We start from the raw sequence: 23425 nt of genomic DNA, 5'->3' as shown, positions 1-23425 counted from the left end.
ATGGAAAAGTATCAATTATGATACGTTCTGATAGTAAATCAATTGTATTTTACGTCTACAAATCCACCTGATTTGGGGAATTGCCTTATCGAGAAACCAATTCAATGTTTGCAAGGCTGGCTTTGAAGGATAAGACTTCGCAATGCACTTACGTAACAAGTAGTTCAAACTAATTATGGCGCTCTTCGGTCATACATGACAGTTTACAAACTTACTACGCAGGTACACCATGTTTCTACCAGTAGATTTCTGTACAAAGGAGTCTTCTCCACAGATTATAGACAATAACCATTTGTAGTAATGGCACACATTGTTGCACAAGATCTTCACCCTGCTTCACTTCAAAAACACGAATCTTGTACAAGTCTTACGTTTAATTTGTAGACGACTGGTGAAAGCTGAGGTTTTCTGGGTAGCTTGAAGACACCATGACACCAGAAAACGTATATACTAGAAACTATTTACCGACAGAATGTGCTTATTGTCCTCTGATCGTACTTGCATTACTACTCTTTCAAGTATCAAGCTGACCTTCCGAGAATATCATATTTTTGTCACAAAGGTTTGTGGTACGAAACATTAGATAAAAGGTTTTCATGTATCTCATAATAGATTCATTCACCCAATTAGGGTGGTAAAGACCCATCGACACTGTAGCCACAGATAATAAGTGTACAGTCTTCGTTTGGATGCCTAAATGTTGAATTGCTGTTACCTATTGATGAACGATATCATTCCTGAACAGACATTATTCTAACGTTATAACAGTCATACTAACACTTGGACAAAGGCCACAATAAAGTGTTGAAAGACGCCTGAAAAGAACTTCTCGTCGGGTTCATGTTGTCCCTGGAGGATCCAGGTGTTGTCGGGATGAAACGCAAGTTCTTCCCATAAGGTGTCAACAGACTCAACTATAGACGATGAGAAAGCTCTTCAAACGTCCGGTTTTACAACATCGGGACCGCGCCACTGCCAAACAGAAAGTTAAAGACATTCAGTAAGGATACATAGTTGAAAGGACCATCTAATAGCACAAACGTAGGTAACAATATCGACTTTTCATCCGCTACAGGTAAATGTCTAGATTGATAAAGGAATATGCAAGAAGATTCCCTCCATGCACACATGTTATCATTGTATCAGTAAAGTTCTTCTTTGTACGTTTATGAAGGTTAGACATCCAGGTAAACAAAATATAATTTCGATGACATTTGCATACGTTTTTTACGAGTAAGTGTCCTTGACATGTTCAACCGGTTTTCCCAGTTAGAATTGCTAGCATTGTATTCGTTTTGCCCGAGTTCATTTCAGTGACGTTGAAGAAGAATGATGGATGTCACTCGAAACGTCCGGAATTAAATCTCCGAATGGTATCCAGCTGTAGAGTTTAAATTGTCTTTATATAAGCTCTCTCTTGTTTCATTTTTCAATAATCAGTATCTATGGAAGCTATAACGCTCATTGTGTACTCACCTCTACAACGACCAGTTCTGGGGAGGATCTCCTTGAATAAGCATGGATGATCCAGGCGATGGCGATCACCAAGACAACCACGGCGATCAATATGCCGATGATGACTTCTGTCTCAAGATACCGTGAGCGTGTCTTTACAGAAGTCCTTTTCCTTTTATTCTTATTTTCTTTCGGGCTACCGTCAACTTCCACCTCCACAGGAAAAGGTCCATCGTCAAGAAAATTGTGGACAGTCTTCTGCCTACTGGAGGACTTGGGCGTGGTCTCTTGGGGAGGAAGATGAACAGAATCCGGTCTCGTCATCGTGTCTGTGAGAGGAAAGTTAAAAGTTAGTTAAAATCCTCCCACACCATAAGGTGCATAGGGCGGTGCCCATCTCCGTTTCATAGCCCTGGGCCACACTGTGGTGCAATCACTGCAGCAGGGAGCTAGTCCACTGGCAGTGGAGTGTGTTTAACTTCCATACTGTTTCACAAGTATGTACCATTTTTATAAGTCTTAGGTATGACTCAATGCGCCTCTTGTCCGAAGGTGTCCTACCCGGGGCTTGAACCCGGGCCTTCTGGTCCAAGTAATTTGAACCAGATGTGGCTAGTAACAGAAGTGCAGACCACTACACCACAGGGACACCCCCTGTGAGAGGAAGAGTAGTTTTTATTAATTGAATTATTTCAGACGGTGACATTGACATTGATTTTCTAGGAGAGCCGTTGAAACCAGTAGCAAATGAAACATCGAAGATTTGTCTGCATGGACGATCAGGTGCAATTTATGGTGCGTACCTTCCCACGATTATTCCAGAGTTTTACTAAGTGATAAAAATCAACATCCAGTAATCTGTGATTGGAACTCTTTCATTTTGAACTACATACAAACCTTATCAGATTCAACTATTTTCTCAAATGTTGTTGTTTGACGTTTACAGGCTATATCTAGCGTCCGAAGATATTATCACGGTTACCTGTCAGGTTGTCCTTGGTGATGACTGACCCATCCAGCAACAGTTCTGGTGGAGTAGGCGCTGTCGTTGTTGCTACCTTTGGAACCTCACAGACCATGCTGGCAGACTGACGAAAACAGAACATATGTTAATAATAGATCTGTTAAATAATATATAGATAGATATGTCAACTAATACGTAAGGTATTAGATATAGAGGGTCTTCGCCGTCGTAATTTTGTAAGACGGGAACAACATCGAGTAAGCCCCCCTCTCACTGGACCCGTGGCGCCAACGTGTCGCGGGTCCAGTGAGAGGGGGGCTCAAAAATAATCTACGAGCTGTTTAATGGGTGCATCGGCCTTGCGTGTTCTCTTCCATTCTGGGAATCGTCTTATCAAACCCGGCCGGGTCATATTAAAACTTTTAAGACGATACATACTGCTTTCTCTGTTTAGAACTCATGATGAGCAAATAAAGACAAATATATACAACTATATCAGTAGACTACCGCTAGCCCGGTCCCTACTATAGTCGCCCTATGTGGCTAAAGGGTTATAGAAAGGGAGATGGATACCGCTAATATAACGTGTACCGAACTTTGTGACAAGGATTTCAAGTTAATATTTAGCCAATGAGCTGTTTGGGAATTGCAGGTTTGCCTCCATCTAAAACATTAAGTTGAGCAAGTAGTACTATACATTTTCTCTATTTCTGTCACTTAGAATTATTAGAGACGTCCTGCTCAGGCCTAGGTGTGCTGACCTTATAAATGCTAGATGTTTAATTTATAAAAAAGCTCTTTCTGGCTATTGGTAACTTTTAGGCAACGGTTAAGTCAACGGTCCCTATTACGTCTTAATTACACGGTACGCTGATGGTACGTCGAATCGGAAACATCTAAAGCTACTAGTCGATGCAGTCTTCTGTAGGTATATTGGGTAAAGGTGTATTGATTCATAACTTAAGCCCAGGATACCCAATGTTCAAACAGTCTCATTCATCGTACGCGTGGCGAGACGCATACGGACTGGAAACGCGATCTAATTCTATCATTGTTACGTTTTACCTTTTTACTCACGAGTAATTGCCATTGCTTTCGGAATTCGAATTGGACCAGTGTAATACATTGTACGTGCCTTATATAGTCTTCTGATACATATTATAGCATGGCAGTTCGGAAGGGGTGAAAAGTAAAATACGGAAAAGCATTGGGAAACCAAATTCTAGTGACCAGCTGTAACACGTAGTAGGATGTTAAAACATTGCCCATGGCAGACGTAGATATGTCTAGGGGCGTGGATCATCATGTAATTCGCAAGTTTGATAATCATGCCGACATAATATTTGAGACCGCCCAAATTCCATAACGTTCTGTATCAAATTTTCTGAGATTGCACAATCATATGCATCAAAATTGTAAGTTTTCTAGCAGCACACGATTAACTGATGGGTATTGCTGGAAAAACTAGTAGTTTCACTTGAGTTAAGCAATGCCTGCCCTCTCTCAACTTGTCAAAGAATCAATAGAAAAACGTGAGATAAATGGGTCGTTAACTGATGATGATCTCATCTTTCATTGGCAGCGACTAATTGATTACACCCGCGCATGTCATGTAACGAAAAGCCAACTACGTACCCAATGATCGAGTGCATATCACAGCGACTTCATTCTGACGGTCTCCATCATAACATTTTGACCGTGCCCTTTCGAGCAATACTGTCTGAAGTTCATAATAGATTATTTTTTAGCACGGCGTGTCAATTCTCTCGTGTTTATAAGTTCAAAGCCCCAAGCAACACGCCAGACGTGCGACTGTCTTGATGAGCGGGAATTTCTCATCCAAACTTCACAGTCAAGCCGCGAAATGCCACCTCTGTTGCACCCGTCTATCGGGAGGGGACGGCCTTTCACTGACATTTTCCGCTGGAAGGACTCGGGCAGGGGTCGCCACACTCCGACATTCTCACGCTCGGCGAGACCTGAGTTGAGCTGTCGTCGAACAACTCTATTTGCCGCGAGATTTCCTCGCTAAGTCCGTAAGTACCGCCCCGGTAACGCGTGAAGTCCGCGGAGGGACACCGGGGATGCGACGATCGTCAGGGCTCCGCCTGCCTCCCGTTAGAAATCCGGCCCATCCATCAAACCACACCGTAAAGTCGCTCTGTGCCCACCCGTTGTCTAGCTAAGCATTCCACACGGCTCAATGAAAGAAGCAACGCGGCTCGGGGCTCCTTCAAACCGTCAATTCGAGACACAAGCTGCATTTTTTTTTACTAACAGACACTTTTGAGGAGTAAGGAATATGGTTTTAATGCGCCATTTGTGGAAGACGCCGTTGGTTTCCTCGTGAGATCCATAAACCGCTGCGAAAAGTGAACTATAAACATAAATGACTTATGGTGAATACCCATTGGGCGTAAAAGATAGACATCCCGAAGTGCCTAGTAGTATAATGGTTACAAATATCAACAAATATCAATTTGAGTTATAGACGCGCACTTCTGAAGCATATAATCGACAGCTCAGCATTACGTTAACAGCAAGGTGTTTGGAAATCACCTGTATTCACGGGACAGACGTATGGTTGACATTTCTGGATCAGGAATACACCTAGTACCTGTATTTTTGGAAACGTTACCTCCTTGTGGAAACAAATCTCTCACCTGTTCGTCACACCTGGCATCTACCCATTGCTGCTTGTTGCGATCCTTTCCACCATCCGAGCATCTGGAGAGAGAAAAAAAAGAGATAACGTTACTAATTTGGCTGATTCATCTGAGGTCTTCTTACTGAATAAACATTGCACCGAGTTTCGTAGTCTTTACTTGTGAGAACATCCCGTTTACATGACGACTCACGCTGTCATTGGCTGAATTTGTTTCACAAAGATAACAGAGCCAAGGTCCTAAGAGTTCGCTGATGAGATTATTGTAATACGAAACATACTGTCTAGAATGCATGATTGTGAGCGCATACTTCAAAACATAAAATGATAAAGGTATGTAGTCAAAGCACGTTATGTTCTTTTCTGTGCCATTTGTATTTATGTGCTAAGTGTTATGTGACAATTGTAGTGGTGTACGAGTAAACCGTGACAGTTAACAGAGACAGAAGTTCTAAAACAACAAAAGTCGAATACATTTCTGCCGTTCTGCTAAATGAAGCATTTTAGATATTTTCATTTACCAAATTAAAAGCTGTAGATGTGACCTATGTGGCAGAGACTGTCATTCCTGAATATAACGGTTTATCCATAGCCGGTCCTGTAGGGCTGATGTGAAGTAGGGTTTTACCATGGTCAATATAGACCGACGGAGGTCATTATCTCCATGAAAAATGTTTTTGGCGTGTCTGTGTGTCTGTCTCTGTGTGTGTGTGTATGTGTGTGTGTGTGTGTGTGTGTGTGTGTGTGTGTGTGTGTGTGTTTCCGGAATATTGTAGTCAGCATAACTCCAGAACATCTGCATGGATTACGATGATATTTGGTATGTGGGCGGGTATTGTGGAGCCGAAATTCATGGTCAATTTTGGGCCCCCTGGTATGTGACCTTGGTACTGCAGCAGAACTTCATATTTTGTATATTTTGAACTGGACGTGCTATTGTCTTGATTTTTGAGTGGCAGATAGCTTATGATGTAATAAAAAAAGTGGTGTAGGTTTGGGCCCCCTAGCAGCTTGCTCTAGAACTGCAGGGGCGTTATTGTGAAAATCTTCTAAGGACAATTACTGAGCAAAGGAACGACGGATTTCCATATTTAGTATGCAGGTAGCTTAGACAGAGATATACACTATGAAGTGCAAATTATGCTAATTGGGATGAAATTTGCATAGCTAAAGATTTTGGCCCAGTCTCCCTGTAAATCTAATTACCATTCCTTTGACCTCTGCTTGAATTTGCTATTGACCTGTGGCCTTTAATTTGGAAAATATGTACCTTCCGTGAACTACTTTGTGCATGGCGCGCGATGCCCTTACTAGATATCTTGCCTTCCTAATTTGGCTGAGAGTTGGATTAAAGTGATGATTGACGATCGGTCCATTGCGGAAATTGCGCTTTCTTCCGACAGGAAGGATGTATATGACAAACTACTCGAAGTAGTTGATTGTCTGTGAGAATGTAGCAGACGACCTTGTGCGATCTACGCGTTTCATTTCCGACACTGCATATATCTCTCACGCTATCACGTCGATTCTATCAGCGCCGTAATCCATCATCTGCCCACTGTCTTCATCAGTGTCTCACAGTACGGCAGCCTCCTTCTCCTCTGATAAAGAACCTTCAGCTTCACAACTACTGATGAATGACTCTCCAGTCTTTTGATTCCCGTATGTCTGTGGTTATGTCTAACATTAGGTGTGCGTGAGGGTCAGTGGTGGCGGGGGATGAATAAGCAATGTGGACTAGATATGGCACTCGTACGTGAAAGCTTTTTGACGGCCTCATTTGTTACTTTACCAGACGTGTGAGAAGCAATGCCAGAGGAGTAAAGCAGTACATCACAGGCAAGACTTAGTGTAAAAAGTGCAATAACAGGTAAACTGTTGTATCCCTGACAAAAGGACATACCAGAAGAGTCATGTAGGATACAATTGCCTTTTATGTCCATTAAAACTTGGATCCTTGTATGCCTTATTCAGTAGACATTAGTGATGTGCGTGAAACACACCAGAAGCCCTCCTGAATTCCGTACTACAAGTGAGACGTGTTTAACATCATCTCTCCAGCTCATGATAGATTACAGACATTACACAAATGCGCTGCAACATCTCACAGCACATTAGTTGTATCATTTTGTAAAGTGTGCATTGTGAAAACGCATGCATCAGGTTCAAAACTACCGTCCTGATAACAGCCTCGCTGAAGAAAATTGACTCCCAGGCATAGTTTGTGGCTTTCCGTAATCCTACAGAACGACATTTTCTATGCTCGATGGGCATTTACCAACCATTTTAAACACAAAAAAAGTGTGCCCGTGAGCCGTATCTAACTTTGCACAAACGATAGCAGAAGTTCACATGGTGGCTAATGCCAGGACTTATGACCTTTTCCACACCCATCGTCCCCCTGCCAACACAATTTTCGTTACCTGCCATATCTGGTGATAGGCGTGCACGGATCTGCGGTATAAATAGTACCGTAGCCTTACTTAGGGTGGCGATTCGGGACATGATGGCGCCGGTGTCGGCATGGGTAACTACGCTGGATCGGGTGTGTAACACGTAGTCCCGATATCTCCCAAAGAGTCGCGGTTAAATCACATTGTTGATGGGTGACATTTGGTGATGCGAGCACAGAATCATTCAGTGAAGGACATTTGGCTTACAATCTTGACGTGTTTGGTCTTCAAGTATTTACATTCATTTGCTGCACACCAATATTCGGTGACCTTATGATACGGAGTTATACGGAGATGATGGAATTTTGACAGCATCAGCAGTGTCGTATCTGACTGTGTGAGCGCCCGTGACGTCACCGTTGAGTTGCGCAGTGAAGGGCTCAAAATGAGATGAATTTCTTTGAATCTTTATCAAGTGTACCCTTGTTACTTTCTGGTGAAGAAGTTTGGAGATTGAAATTTGGGTACTTTTACGAGGTCTTGTTTCTCAGTGCTTGTTATACTGTGCTCGATAGGGAGTAGGAACTGAAACGTCCGTCCTCTAGTAGCAACTATTTCAGTTTTGCAATTTTATAAGTCATCAAAATCTCTTAGAGAAATACGATGAAAAAGTCACGTTTAATGGAAAAATGATTCCGCTTGAAAATGACCTTGATCATATGCCTAATCGTTCAGTATATGAAATCTATCTCCTCAGGCTATTTGGTATGATTATCTCGAGTATTTTGAAGGCAGGATGACTCAGATATGATACTGTAAAGCGTCATTCTCCAAAAGAAAGATTGAGGTGCGTCAAGTAGGGTTTTATTGGCAACCTTGCGTCACAGAAAATCTAGAATTCAACATCCAGCTTAAGACGTAGCGACGCCGCCAGCGTGCCGCGGGTCCAGTGAGAGGGGGGCTTACGTGAATGCCCTAAGCTACTGCTACATACTACTGATACATACTGCCCAACTTTACTACATGAATACTGTTTATGTGAAGCATACCTGCGTAACGATCTGCACCACCTACACTCGAACCCTATACTGGCACTGACGCAGCTCTGGCAGTCAGAGAACTGTGTGCAAGCTGACAGGAAGAAGAACATAAAGATACTCATTATCGACTTCATTTTCGAGGTTTTGCTCAATTTCTTGCGGTACCTGTAACTCTATCTTCTTCATCATAATTAAATTTGGAAACAGTGTCTTTCCTGATAAATTCCATTACTATTCGCATGCTTTATATTCTTGTAGTCTTTTTAAAAATAATCCATACATATACATGGTAGCAAGAATGGGCCTCGCCATAGTCATTGATAACTTTGCTCTACTTTGGACCTAAACATACGGATATGCTATCCGAAACGTCTGCAACGTTAATGTTGATTGCTGGATGTTATGGAAAGGAGTAAAATATTATATTGGAGAGCTTCCATCTGTTAATCCATAACGTTAGGTAAACTTCATGGAAGATAAAGTATTTTCATTCCTTCCATTCCTTCGTTACCCATTGCCAAAGATTCGGAAGAAAGTACGACCACTACAGCGTACCCTAAATCCGCTCATCTGTGTATGCGTGTCAAATCTGCCAGGAGGGTATACCAAAGTGATGCCAATTTCAGCTACTCTCACAGCTTTATGCCTGTTTTGATCCGGCAAAATGAGCTCATCTGTTAATTGTAGAGGAGCCTAATGGCGTTTTCGTAATGGTCAGTCTGGAGCCTGATCAATCGCATTCCCATCAACCTCGTTAGCAGGGAGAACGAGGAGAAGTTGATGATTGATTAATTTCATCCCGACCCCCGGTAGTTCGATTTCCATTACAGGAGTGCTTTGGAGAAGATCGGGCGTCATCAACTTACTCGGGAGCGGTGACAGGAAGAACGAAGATCCATTCTTGACTTTGGCTAAATCCAAGTCGATCGTGTTGTACTCGTAGATCGTCTTTCTGTGGCCATCTGAAAGTAAACATGGACTTTCATTAATGTATGGCAAAGCCATCACATTAGGTTGTGCTGATCAGTACCAATGTGTTGTTATGTAACAGCATGTTGTTATCAGTACCAACACCCAATTTCCACTAAGCAGCGATCGTTGAGCGACCGATGGGCGACCTGAAATTAACCAGAACGCTCAGTGAGCGTTCAAGGATCGTTCCAAGATTGCTTTGGTCCGCATCGAATCCAGAGATTGTTTTTGAACTGGTTCAGATAGTCAGCCAATGAAAATGTGGCCTTTTCTAAGAATTTCAACAAGATTGCAGTCTCAGCGATCATGCTACAACCCTAATGTCTTCTTAAGTGGCCCCGGGCAGCGACCTATTTCACGACGTGACACATCTGTGACAAGTTTCATTTTCCCCATCAACGATCCGTCCCTGGCGAGGTCATTAGAGTAATGAATGTGAACTGTGAAGAACTGCCCTGTCAGTGGAAAATCAACAGAAGAACTCCTTGAAGCCTTTAAAGCACGGCCATGTTGCCATGGTCTTTGATCTAAGAAAAGATCTGGCTGGAAGCCATCTTTGATGTTCGTATGTGAAATTCTGTTGAGCAGGATATATCAAATCGATAAAAAGACCCAACTGTAGAGAGAAATCTTTAAAGTGCAGTCAGTTCTTTCACGTTTGATTTAGCCATCATCTTCAATGACAACTGCTCTTGAAAATAACAAGATTGCGATGCATAAACAGGTGTCACTTGAAAACCCTTAAACTGAATAACTTTGACAATATGATACCAAAAGCAGCGAGGTACGGACGGGGAAGTATTGAGATTTACGGAAAGTCATTGAAAAGAAACAGCATTCAGACTCGTAAGAAGGGCAAAGAATTTTGCGTTTAGATGTATCCCCCCTCTAAACGTATTTCCTGGTCCTATGTAGTGACTCCATGACACCAGCTAACAGAAAGAAGGCAGAAACTGCAGCACCGTATATTTTATATCTAGATGATGAGCATTGCATACAGTCGGGCAACTATAGCTGTGTTGCATATTCATATAACACTCGCCATGTTGCGTCTTCTATGGAAAGCTAATCTTGTCTTGTAGATAATGATATAGCCTTCCTTACTTGCACTTGGATATAAAAGCACATCCACCGTGTATGCGTCTGATATGCCAACCCTCACGGGATAGGAGGAGTCATCTATTCTCTCTACTGGCGTAGGAATCTGTCAGAGACAGAGCAATCGTTACATTGATAAATATCTCCAACAAAACAACTTCAGACAAGGTAATAACGCATTCCAATTCAATACCTGTCAACGGATAAGAAGAATGAGGTACTTATTTTCACATCAGTGACGTTTGTAGGTCGCGTCTTGTTGCTCATTCTCAATATTCCTTTTTGAAATTCAGATGAGTAGAACAAAATGTCACTCGATGATATGATATTTTACATGCGATGAGACAGCACTGATATGTCAATATAATGGCATGATCGATCCACGCATGGTGCAATTTAAAGATTAAAGCAGTAGATAGTAACTTATCAAAGTGGGACATAGGAAAAGAACTGGAACATTTGATTGCTGAGTTGTACTGTAGATACCTCCTTGTAGAAGTAGGCGATCCGGCCATCTTTGAAAAGTGTCACCATAAAGCTGAATCTGCCACCTGTGAACATGGTACAAAATCTGTATTTTTTAAACACTGTTATTCAATTACTTCAGTCCTAAAATGTGATTGGCCAGTGATAAAGACTGGTCTCCTCGCATAACGGACGCCAACCTGTAATGCACTGCTTACACTGTTGACTTGACATGGACATTAGTCGAGATGAATGCATAATTAACACGACACATATTGCTTGTTGGGACCTTTTTTCAAAGGCTTGTATCATTTGTGGCAGTCCTTCTGGCACTCACAGTATAAGTTGTTGCATACAACAACAATAAATATCGTGGGAACCCCAATCACCCTCCTTTACGCCCTTATCTGTTTTGGAAGTGTCCTTGAGTGTCATGTGTGTTGCATCAAGTGTGGTAATGAGCACCATGGAGAGGCCAAGGACAGGAAACGCGACAAGATGGTAATTACCCTCGCCACTGCCCTTCAGCTTCACCTTCGACCATTCCACCGTAAAGCTGGTCCCTGCAAGGACAAATATGAATACATATTGAAATCTTACTTTAATAGGAATATAAAGAGCAAGCTGCACACAATGGAAAAGCCATGAATATACATATTGACATGACTTTTGTGAGTCTATAGCTACTGCATATAAAACAGATGAAAAATATTAATGTATTTCTTTGTAGAAAAGATTTCCTATTAAGTAACCTTAAACAGTTATTCGACAGCTATATGGTTTTGGATCGAAGCAAACATGTCGATAAGATGGGATAAAATGCAGTAATGCAGTTGTTGGTGCAGGTCCTATTGAGTTGTGAAACGGAACAAGGCCTAATCAATCTCCCTCCATACATATATACATATTTCATCAACTAAAGGGGGCATTTCTTTTCGATTCATCATGGTAAAAATAGTCCAGTGTCTCAAAGTCCTGTTTAATTACTTCATCATTGCTCTGTTACACACAGCATTTGAGCATCGACATCACCATAAAGTAGCCTCAATGCAGCATCCAATCTGAAGAAGCACTACTTTAACTTTCGCGCGCATTTTTCAGCTGAAATAGTTTAGACCTCTGGCCTAGATACACAGTCTGTACAATAGGTTCGAATCAGATATGGGAGTGCGGGGGGAAATGAAAAGTGTGTTCGATAAGGAGTCAGCTCCCTCGTGACAGACACGCAGAGTATCCCCCTCCACCAGTTAGCCTAATGCAATCTAGTTCCAGATGTACTGATACCCATGATGACATGTTGTCCAATTCTTGACATATCGGCGCCCTTTAGAGCAAGGTTACGGAGCCAGCATGTTTTGAGATCAGTAAATCAGCAATCGAATTGCGGCCGTTGTGCCTCCGCAGCTGTCCCGAAACGTTACTCTCGGGAGCGTTAATAGGAGTACCTCATTTGCGGTAGTCGATGCTGAAAATGGACCATGCCGCAAGGGAACACTTTGATCGCCACAGACAATCTTGCTTGGACGTACATAGCCAAGAAAAGTCCATTTGGAACGCAACCTGTTGTGTATGTATCGCTGATGCCGTGCCGTGTGGTTGCCGTGGGCGGGGGGCTGGTGCATTTCCACCGCCGTTATCTAATGTTGTGTCCGGGGATGGACTACTCAGCATCTGCGTAGGTGCACCCTTGGGGAAGCCCTCTTAACGACTATGTCTCTGTCATTGACTGTCATCTCTGCTTTTGTCATATTTGCTTCGCAAGCTCTTTTCCAACCGGAATACGAAATCCTCGAATATAAAAAAAATTCATGATGACAGAAAATAGGCCGATGCTGATGGATACATTTACAATTTGAGTACTAGTAAATCCTGCATGTCAGTAGTACATCACTTCAGTAAAGAATATAAAGTAGAATTAACTTGAAAACGTTAAGCAACAATCAACTCAAATTGTTAGATAGAATGAACTTGAAAATGTTGTTTCTTGTTTGTAAAATCGAAAGCTTACAGAGAAAACTTTAGATCTTATTGGAATCAGCCAGTGACAAATCGGTAAGACAGCTTCTGAAGGACTTTCCAGCGCTCGCATCAACCCTAAAGACACATGTACAGTACAGGGCCAGATTAACTACTCTGTAACGGTAAGAAGCATGCGTCAGTAGAAAAGCAAGCGAACATGAATAGATCCTATCATGTATATCAATGGCCTCCAGTCACTGATAGCCATGTTGAAACGTTGCTATCTGGTTTCGTAAAGCAGAACCATTTATTAAAAGCATAGACGTCTGCAGTTTTTGCCGCCAAGCCTCAAGTAAGAACTATGTGCGATACGAAGTATCTTAATCCCAGAGGATATGAGAAACTCTTCTTTCGATAAAACACATCGCAGTGAACTGCAAACACATTGCATGAGTATTCGCAAGCAGTTAACACTACAAAATCGTGAACAAAACTCCCCGCAATGGTAGTGAAACTGCTTGACATGTCTTGTTGCTGGAAACTTACAGTAAAACTGGCAATTTTCATATTATATTATATTATATTATATTATATTATATTATATTATATTATATTATATTATATTATATTATATTATATTATATTATATTATATTATATTATATTATATTATATTATTTTATTTTATTTTATCAAAACACACTCTGTAAGTCCTTAGACTCATTTAAGCCAGTTTCCCATGAGGGGTTCAACGGCCATCTACATCTTTAAGGCGAGTTAGTCACTTCCTAGAAAAGCCGATAGCAACAACAATCAGTCCTACTGTCCGCCAGACGTGAAGATCAATAGTGATAAATCACCTTGTTACGTCCTGTTTCACCAGGCGAAGACACGTCTGAAGTGTGAAGGTAAAGAAGGAGTCCGCCGTGTTCCCGTTAGACCACATGCAAGTGCTGGTAATCAAGAGTTAGACCGCCGTGCGTCAGAGCTTTTACCTCCTTTCCCAAACGGCCGCTTTGTTCTCATTTGATGCAAAGGAACTGCCAGGACAAGTAGCTGCTCGTAACTTTGTTCAAACTTAACTGCAACTTGGCCGTTCCTCTTCTTAGGAGATCAATCGTTTTACATGAGAACAATTCAATATACATGTTTGAATCATGACTGAGTAGCTACCTTCAAAAGTGGTAAGTAGAAAAATGATTTTAACTTTTTTTTGTTATGGACATATTCATGAGCACAGCCATAAACTAAACACAGTGATTGTTACTCCAAGACCTATGCATCTTATTGCAGGAATTTATACCCTAAAAAAGTTCAGTCCTGTTCTGTGGGTCAGCGATTTCCGCAAACGCATTGTTTGATCTTGATCAATTCTCTACTTACAGCTAAGATTTTCTCCGCTTACACATCCTTTGCAACAGTTTGCAATAATTGAACAATTCAAGGCTGAGAATCCATCATAAGCTGATCTTGATGACACATTCAAAACACCAACGTGGGCTGTAAGGCTTGTATGATGCGCTATAATCTTGACCACCTACGGAGTTAAAATGACCCCGGTTTTAAATGGATTTTGCACGACAGTGACGGGTAGGTAGATATCCAAAGTATAATCTGTATCCAATCAGTTGTGTTACAATCATGACTCCCTTCCAATGCCTCTTTTGTCGAGTCCAAAGGCGTGGTGACACATGACAAATCGAAGAGTCTCTGGCCTAATGGCAAAGATTTCAACCCCAGGCCAGCTGATGTCATCATCGAAGGTAATGAACTTGCTATCTCTCCTGACAGCATTAACCTACGAAGTCTTATCAAGATGTATCGACTAGCATCTGCAAAAGGAATATAAAAAAGGACCAACACAAAGATGTCAGGCTAGAAACCACATTGATGTAGATAGAACAGGTCAGGGCTTCTGCCGTCGTCCATCATGCCCGTTGTTATATGGACGAGCTCATCTGCAGCCGCTGGATCGTTTGAAGTTGGATATTGGTTTCGGTGATGGCGGCAGTCAGGCATGGCAGTGAACGATAAGGGAGGGGCACAAAGGCCACGGCTATAATGTAGACAGGAAACGGCATCATAAAGCACCTCACTCCTATTGCGTCATTAGATGTACCAACACCTATCAGCGACTTATCTGACCTGACCATGTTGAGAGTACCTTTGTGTCAGGGAGTACTTCAGACATACCTGCATGCACATAGTAGGAGATGCTCGCAATGATTGATGTTCAAACACAGCTAGGCCATGACCATTTCAAAAACCTATAGATATCGTCAACGTTCACTGAAGTCTACTGCCGGTCTTATCTTCTGAAATATGTTTATGACGTTGAAGCTGCTGCTAAACTTTGCGGTCGACCTTCGTGAGAAAGGTAAAGTTGGAAAGTTGCAGCACTATTAGGTACTGGTGGATTTTCCAACGTGAAATCGGGCCTGTTGCTCGGCGAACAAGAGATCTAGGGTCGGAAATGGTGGCTGAATCTAGTAAAGATCGAAGATATCTAATCACAGGTTTAATCCAATTTCCAATGTCTGACTTGATTGTTTCAAGTAATGCCGACTGACGTGTTATTTTTGCTGCCCATTGGATTCGGATAAAATATCAGCCGTAGATGCAATTATGGGAAGAAGCTGTTACTGCGACACCAGTCCACTGGCACCGATACGGCTGCAATTGTGCGTTTCGTTCTCGATATTGGCATGCGTCCCCTCGTGGCCGTTAAGCCGTTTCAAGGGGAACTCATCACGTTTAAGTGCTTGATTTCACGTAACCGCTGTCTACCGGGGACTGACGTCTGTTCTCGATTTAATCGAATCACAAAGCACGGTGCCTGTGATATTTGTTTGACATAAAGTAACGTTAACTTAGTCAATACTTTACTCCATACTCGAAAACAATGCGTAACTCGGAATCCTGTGTGCCTCAAAGTTCGCAAACGCGCGAAGATGAAGTGGTGCATAAATTTCAAGTTTCATGTTCCGGCTATTCTCGTGACCGGGGGGAGTTGTAAATATCCGCACAAAAGGCCCATGGTAGTTTACGTCTTCCATCCCCGTTCCTGACAAACTACGCCCCGAGGAACATTAACGGCTTCCCCTGGATAACATTTAAGACGGACAACAGCAATAGGGAACGAAGGCGCAAAGTAACGGGAGCTTGGGTGTAAATCCTCGACTGCAGAAGATGTATGGAGTTGCCTGGAAAGACATCTAGAGAGGTAGCCTTGCTTGACACTACGGGTCTGTTGATGGCGCGTTGTAGAGGAATCAAACGATCAACTTGTAAATCAAGGCACAGGGGATTTGGAATTGATCTTCTCGCACTTCAATAAAACCTGCAGCAGATTGGTACTGTCTTCTTTCCGGCAGGAAGGTACATCACCTTCGAAAGTACTTTTGTACTTTGGATCCTACCTCATCCATTCATTTTGTCATAGGGACAACATTTGGGACGAGTGTTGAACTGACGGTAATGGAAACGGAAGTGATGCGCATCAAACAGGGTTGAGTACAATGACATGGTGATCGATGGCGAGGAGAATTACTTTGTGGATAAAAAGAACATACAAAGTTTATCAAGCCCCCCTCTCACTGGACCCGCGGCACGCTGTCGACGTCGCTGCGTCCTAAACTGAATTTGTGTTACCCTTGACTTAAAAATGGGAATATCATTCAAAACGTACAAGTATGACCAAAAAGACAACAAAACACACAAAGCTTAAAAATATTCGTTTTTTGTCGATGAAAATCGTTGAGTGCTTTGTCAATGCGATCAGCCGCAGCGATGCCGCCAGTGTCCGGGGGTCCTGTAAGGGGGGGGGGGGGGGGGGGGCTTCATGAAACGTTGCACCTACCGTTGTCACGATACCTCACCACCGAGGGAGGATCTTTGCCCGCAGCAAAGTTAGCCATGAGAGGCGCGATGTACTGTGTGGAGGCCAGTGACGACAGCAGGAGCGACCCCGTGGAGAGAAAGCCTGCACCGACAGAAAATGGAAGGGATTTAGGTGTCATGCAACAAAAATGCCATGGCGTCTGTTGTTGCGCTTTCAGGAGCAAAGGTCCTCTTCTTTACAAGTCTAACAGGAAATCATTTACTTTATGTCACGATGACAAAGCCAAAAGGAAAAGCCCTAAAGCGTCATGCAAACCTCCGAGTGGTTAAAGATTGTTTGAATTCTTTTTTGTTTCCAGTTTGAGTTGTTGTTAACGTTATGCGTTAAGTGAATCTTTTTCAATTTCTATCATTCCATGTTCACATGTGAAATGCATCACATAGATATACATGGTGTGAAAAACGTCTGGGCTCATCTTTTAACACATCCGGGCAGCGCACGCCCGTAATCCGTGTAGTCTGATTAGGCGAGAGAACAAGAATCCCAATACTTTAATTAAGCGAGAATTGACTTAACTGGAAGAAATCTATAGCTGTATAGGAAGTGTCCTCTTTTGAACTACCGTGAATAATGCTGTTGATGAGAATTCTGCAAAGCCAAGGAATCCTTTTCAACCAAATTCGACAGGACGTCCATTGTAGTTAGAATGTTCCCATACATCCGAAAGTTGTAAACTTGGTGTTCAACGATTTTCTGTCTAGTACTCTGAGGATAATTAGATATTCTACCTTAATGAAGTATCTACATGTATGTGGACGATAAATTGAACGACTGACCTTCAGTTGCTATGGAGAGGTTGCGAACGGGATGTCCGTAGAAGGGGAAAGCGAACGAGAGCCTAACGGCCTGAAAAAAAGCGTACAAGAAGTAGGTTTAAATTGTAATTTTTAGCACACAATAAAGATGAGACTTTTCGATTGAGCAGCACTTAGTCTTGGTGAATGAATGGACAAGCCACTACTACCGTGAAGTCACGTTTCGCAGATAGGACGTGTGCCTTTGTTAGCAGTGGATCATAGGTTAAAGAAATTTTATGGCGTTCCTTGTCTCTGTTGAAGGATGGTTGTAAAGTGCGGTGTTTATGGTTTTGTTCATTCCTCTTGCAAGCTAGTTTGGAGTGTCTGGTCAATAGTGCATTCACAAAAACGTCTGCTGCTCATTGTGTGTGAGATGTTTTAACCTACTTCAATTGAAACCTACTCCAGAATGAGCTATACCAACACGAATAACGTTCAAGCAGTTTTCAAGCAAGATAAAAAAAGGAAAGCTAGTCAAGAGAAATGAGAGCTTTTAAAAGTATGTTTGTGTGTAACGTTTCAACGTTACCAAGACTCAGACAAAAGAAAGAAGGGAATGTGACAAGCTACCCACGACCCATGAAAGGTCACTCAGTGTCCACTAGTACCTGCTCCCACCAACCCACTCTTGCCAACTTAACACATCAAAATAAAATAAATTTCAAAAGACAGTTTCCAACTGGCCAATGGGATGACACGACAATAGGGGACTTTTTTTAATGATGGACAGACCAAACAAAATAGAAATGACTATACTATGATAGTTGACCCTTAAGATTAAGGGTACACCAAACAATTAGCAGTAAAACACGACAAGGGGGTCTTGTAGACGAAGCAATGGAAGACTACTGTACATGTAGTGAACTAAGTTAACTCTCTCTTTGGTATTCTGCTCCATGTCGTGGTAGATTTGATTAGTTGCGGTATCAGTCAATTACTTAAGTCTGTAACCACTAATTGGGATGAGTAGATGCGCCAATTAGTTCTCATTAATACCGTTTTGTGATCTTTAAATTAAGTTTGATAGGCTGGCTTCCGGCGAAGGATCATCCAGCCGAGCAGAGACTAATTTCTATCGATGTTTTCAGAAACAATTTGCAGGGATTCAAGTCAACAAATGCTACTTGGGTTACGTAAGAAAATCACAACTTTGTTGCAAATACTCAGTACTTTTGCTACTGATTCTGTGTGACAAGTTGAATTGGAGGGGTTTCGTCGCAGCCTTACCTTAGTCCTCTTTCCACTATCCAGCATTCCACTGTTAACCGCATTCCGTCGGTCCCCTCCGCCTACAATTTCCCATGATCCCCCAGGTATTGGGTAAGATGGCGAATATCGAGACTTGTAGTAGCCGTGGTCCAGCTGGGTTCGTAAACATATTTCATAATTAGATTTTGGTGAGTTGATGCGTGTAATATAACATATGTTCATAATCACAGTCACTCTAAGTCGTTAACTACGACTCAATGCTAATTGAATATGACTTGAAAAACGAGTTTCATTCAAATAAGAATCAGATTTCTTCTAATGAGGTCTATACCAAAATGCATATTTGTTCATCCAAGTGATATAGTGTATCGTTAGCAAATGCGTTATAGATATTGTTTATGCAGCGAAAAGGATGAATCTATATGATGATTTATTGTCTTCAGTTTACCATGCTCAGCATTGCCACAGGTAAATAGCGCCTAAGGTTCTGTCACCTTGATGTAACGTTAGGTCAACATTGGTTGATGGTTTTCGATCGACTCTGACGGCAATGTCATCACAGTCATCAGCACTGGTCGATACCCACGTGACCCCTGCTCGTCCTGAATTCAACCGTCGAGGAGGAGCCCTCATTTCTTCCTAATCAAAATCGATAGGATCGCCATTTCGGACCATCCTATCATCGAGATTGATCGTCTGTTCTCGGGATGCGTTTTCGGGGCTGGTCGAAGATGTTGCCGCTCTGTTGCAGTTTGTGGAGACATCACTACGTATAACACGGTTCATCCCACCTTCTCCCTTCCCACCGTTTTACCCATCTTTTCTTTACACAGACGCATATTGATTATTGAATATCGATGTCAGTAGGATGTAATGCATGTGTGAAATGTGGCTCCCCTGAAGCGACTGAGGTATTGATATACGAGCTTTGAAGCGCTTCTGGCTCGAGGGGCTACGCCCTTCCTTCTCCACTCAATTTCCTCCAGTTGCACCGTTAATTGTCAACTATCGATGGCAAGATATATCACACTTAAAAGGTAGCTTGTGTCAACTAGAATCTATAGTGCTTTCGTGCTGCTTTAGACTTTAATTTCACTTCAGAGATTTGTAATGTTCTAAAGCACATCGCTTGTCTAGCCGGTAATAGATGCGTGTCTATTTCTTTTCTTGGCAACAGACAGTCGTAATCGTGGCAGACAAAACAACACAGAACTTTTCTCTGTGTGCTGAATCGTCTACAAATTAAAGTACCACGGAAAACGACACAGAAATCAGATTTCATTAACTTCCTGCCAGTCTGCTGTGGTTAACTCCTTATGAATGTTACTATATTTCATTAAGTTCCTTCTGCTTTACTGTTGATAAATCCTTATCAATATCATTACTATGGAGGACTACAGACGTAGTAGACCAACCACCACAATTCCAAAGCACCTCGCAAAACGACACAGAAATAAGATTTAATCAACTTCCTGCCGGTCAACTCCTTATGAATCTTACTATATTTCATTAAATTTCTCCTGCTTTACTGTTGATACATCCTTATCATTACTATGCATTACAGACATCAGGCAGAGTCAGGCAGACTAACCTCCAGAAGTCCGCCGTTGTTCCTACCGCTCTTTCTGCTGTCTGCCGAGCGTGAGGTAATCGAGCGAACGGCGCCTTGTTCCTTCACCCTCCGCCGCCCGGCATCCTGCTCACTGGCGGTCGGGGTGGGAGATGTGTCGGGCTCTGTAATCAGGAAAGAGAGAGTCTGAAGTTTTATGGCGTCCAGTAACTGGATCTTTATGTCAACTAGGAATTTACACATTCAAGAAAAATATGCACATACCCACGTGCACATAGCAAGAATTGGTATACAATCTTGTACGATATTTCCTCTTTAGACATCATTGGAATATTGCATTGCATTAGACGCTTAAACTGAGAAAAGCATAACTGCAACATGACTTTATTTTGATGTTTTTTTAGCAATGATAGAAGACTGAAACTTGTTTTTGTTATAGGGTCTTTCAAGTCAGCCCCATTGTCATTAAAAAGCTGTCTGAAATTAATTTTCTGGTTTGTTTGTATGATTGACAACATTCCCCTAACCCTATCCACATACCAGGTAATATAAGAAGCAATGTACCTTCATTTCATGCATTTACATCTAAAACCAACACATTTTTTATAATATATCGGAAGAAAGGGCCGCATACGAGCTCGAGAACATTACGAAGTATATAACAAAGTCTTTGCTTTTGTTTTATATTGTTTCAACAACAACAAAATGCTTCAAAAGAATTTGTCAATCGCGTATCCAGCTGCTGCAACAGTCTAATTTGTTCTGAAACAGCCTCTGCGCCAGACGGTGGGCGGGCAGTACTTCATGTTCGAACGGTAATCAAGGCGGATCTACTGCCCAAGTCAAGGCCGGAGATTGTCTGGCCATTCGGAACGACTTAATTGATTCCTCATCGCAATCTGAGCCGCAGATTTAGTTGTCTAAAGCCTTAGTGGAACCCAGAACTGATACTATTGGGTCTGATCCTGTAGAATCAATGTGCAGGAGATCGGCTCCATGCTGCACGTGTCAGTGAGCATCAGGAGGAAGGGATACACTGACAGGGACTACTGTCTCGCCATTTTGAAAAATATGTTATGAATGCGATAGATTAAAACTTGTGTTCTGATTTCGAGGCCTCAAACCCTTAGTCTTCAAGTTTGAAGTTTTCTCGACAGCGCCTCTTGATAAAACCTTCTATAAACAATGCCAACACTTTGCAAAAAGTTGGTTGTTTGCTATCAATCAGCATGTATGGCATCTAGACAGCAACTAGACAGACGCCATTGAATGAATTATAACGTTAACAATTCTTACAGCATCAGCCTTACTTACTCTTATTTCCAGTATGTGATGTGATGTGCACGTACCAGTCGACCGTCTAATTGTTTAGCCATTCAGTAAATGAAATGTGCCTATCGCTGTCATTTTATCCAAGGCAGGAAATGAAGCTTTGATTAAATTCTGGACGCTAGGATGGGTACGGTCACTGCCTGTACACATGACCTCTGTGTTGTACGTGTACATTCCGCTCAGCCGTCCACGTTGATTGTCCAAGAAGTGTGTTTATGTAGAATTAGCTTTGCAAACGAGACCTGGGAAATGTTAAAAGGTCATATACGTGATTTTCTCCTAATTCAATAGATACGAAGCGAACAATTTCCAGTTAAGATTTAATAACGTAGAAATGGATACGAGTAATCGGAAGTGAAAGAATGTTTATTGGAAAATGTCCAGGGAATTGCACGTGTGTGGATTGTGTTCGGATATTGTAGACGTAGACGGAATGAATAAAGACATTGCCGTTCTACAACTAGCTACAGTGCTATTCTAATCTCGATCAAGAAACATAAAGTCATCACGATCAGTTCAATATGCGAAGAGTAAAAACGAAAAATATTATAAGCTAGTTATATATACGTGATTTAAACTAAAATGATGTACATAGCAATGTAAATTTAACAATAAGAATATCTCAACGTTTTAAACCGTGCCCAACATGACTCCATTTTCTATGCCGTTACATCAGAAGCATCATTTGCATCAGAAGAAAAGGACTCAGCGACTGAGCACGTCACCTCTGCATGTCACACGTATCTCCATATCTAAGTCGCTCAGCGACATGAATTCATCCCTTTATGATTGACCTACGGAATTAAGAGAACTTGTCGAGACCGCATAAGATGACTGCCTCTCTTCGTGGTTGAGCTGCTCAGTCAAAATTCAAGGCCCACTTTCTTGGAAAAGATGTAAATGAGCACATGAGTCAGTAAGTACTACATAGCGGAATCGACCTGAAGGTCCTATAAGCTTCACCGACAGCGACATGGTGATATCGAATTGAATTTACAGTAAGTAAGCCTGGATGTAATCCTCTTGTTGCCCGCTATACCTACTTATTATCTTTAGCAACAAAGTTATTTTTCGCTAGCGTGGCTGTGTTTGCGGTGAGGTCTCTTAGCACGATATCTGTATCTGCGACAGCTCTAGGAAAAACGGATTTTTTCATGCCCTTAATCATGACTATTTTTTGTTCTTTTCCGAGCTGGTATAAGATACTTCGAAGTTGATACTTTCACCAGTTTATTACTCATATTGCACAGCATGCACGGTCTCGACGTTCTGCCGTCTACAACATCCACTGTAGGGTTCTGTAGAGGCACAAAAGACTTTTAAGCAGGATAAATCAAGAATGGATGGATGGGTGGATGGATGGATCTTATTAACTTTACCTTGTGGGCGACGTTGATAAAGATTAACACAAATTAATCAATTCAGGATATGGATAATGGAATACTTTTATTTCATCACCTATATCTTGATTTTCATAATTTGTGTCATAATAATAGTTGGTGAAGGTACGTTGTTTGTGAACTATTTTGAGGGTATCTAACTAATTGTTACCCTGAGCAGACACAGCCTTGGCATTTTCACAGTGCTCACAACTTATGAACAAAAG

At 41.9% G+C, this 23425-nt stretch overlaps 1 protein-coding gene across 1 annotated transcript in view; it reads right to left on the bottom strand.

Moving 5' to 3' along the window:
• Nucleotides 1–228: 228 nt before the first annotated feature.
• The window catches only part of LOC136438825 (plexin domain-containing protein 2-like), a 48144-nt gene continuing 24947 nt past the window's right edge, over nucleotides 229–23425 (bottom strand). The window contains exons 2-14 of the mRNA XM_066433794.1: nucleotides 20509–20651; nucleotides 18936–19070; nucleotides 17688–17757; nucleotides 16870–16992; nucleotides 11562–11615; nucleotides 11074–11138; nucleotides 10594–10693; nucleotides 9384–9479; nucleotides 8527–8608; nucleotides 5083–5146; nucleotides 2438–2543; nucleotides 1477–1784; nucleotides 229–972 (exon numbers count right to left, since the gene is read on the bottom strand). Coding sequence (XP_066289891.1) covers nucleotides 937–972; nucleotides 1477–1784; nucleotides 2438–2543; nucleotides 5083–5146; nucleotides 8527–8608; nucleotides 9384–9479; nucleotides 10594–10693; nucleotides 11074–11138; nucleotides 11562–11615; nucleotides 16870–16992; nucleotides 17688–17757; nucleotides 18936–19070; nucleotides 20509–20651 — 1382 coding nt within the window. The 3' untranslated portion in view covers nucleotides 229–936. The remainder of the gene's footprint in view (nucleotides 973–1476; nucleotides 1785–2437; nucleotides 2544–5082; nucleotides 5147–8526; nucleotides 8609–9383; nucleotides 9480–10593; nucleotides 10694–11073; nucleotides 11139–11561; nucleotides 11616–16869; nucleotides 16993–17687; nucleotides 17758–18935; nucleotides 19071–20508; nucleotides 20652–23425) is intronic.

Source organism: Branchiostoma lanceolatum, chromosome 7 (genome assembly GCF_035083965.1).
Source record: "Branchiostoma lanceolatum isolate klBraLanc5 chromosome 7, klBraLanc5.hap2, whole genome shotgun sequence".
NCBI classification, from domain to species: domain Eukaryota; kingdom Metazoa; phylum Chordata; class Leptocardii; order Amphioxiformes; family Branchiostomatidae; genus Branchiostoma; species Branchiostoma lanceolatum.
The sequence above is the reverse complement of the archived record's forward strand: the minus strand, read 5'-3'. Positions and strand labels throughout refer to the sequence as shown.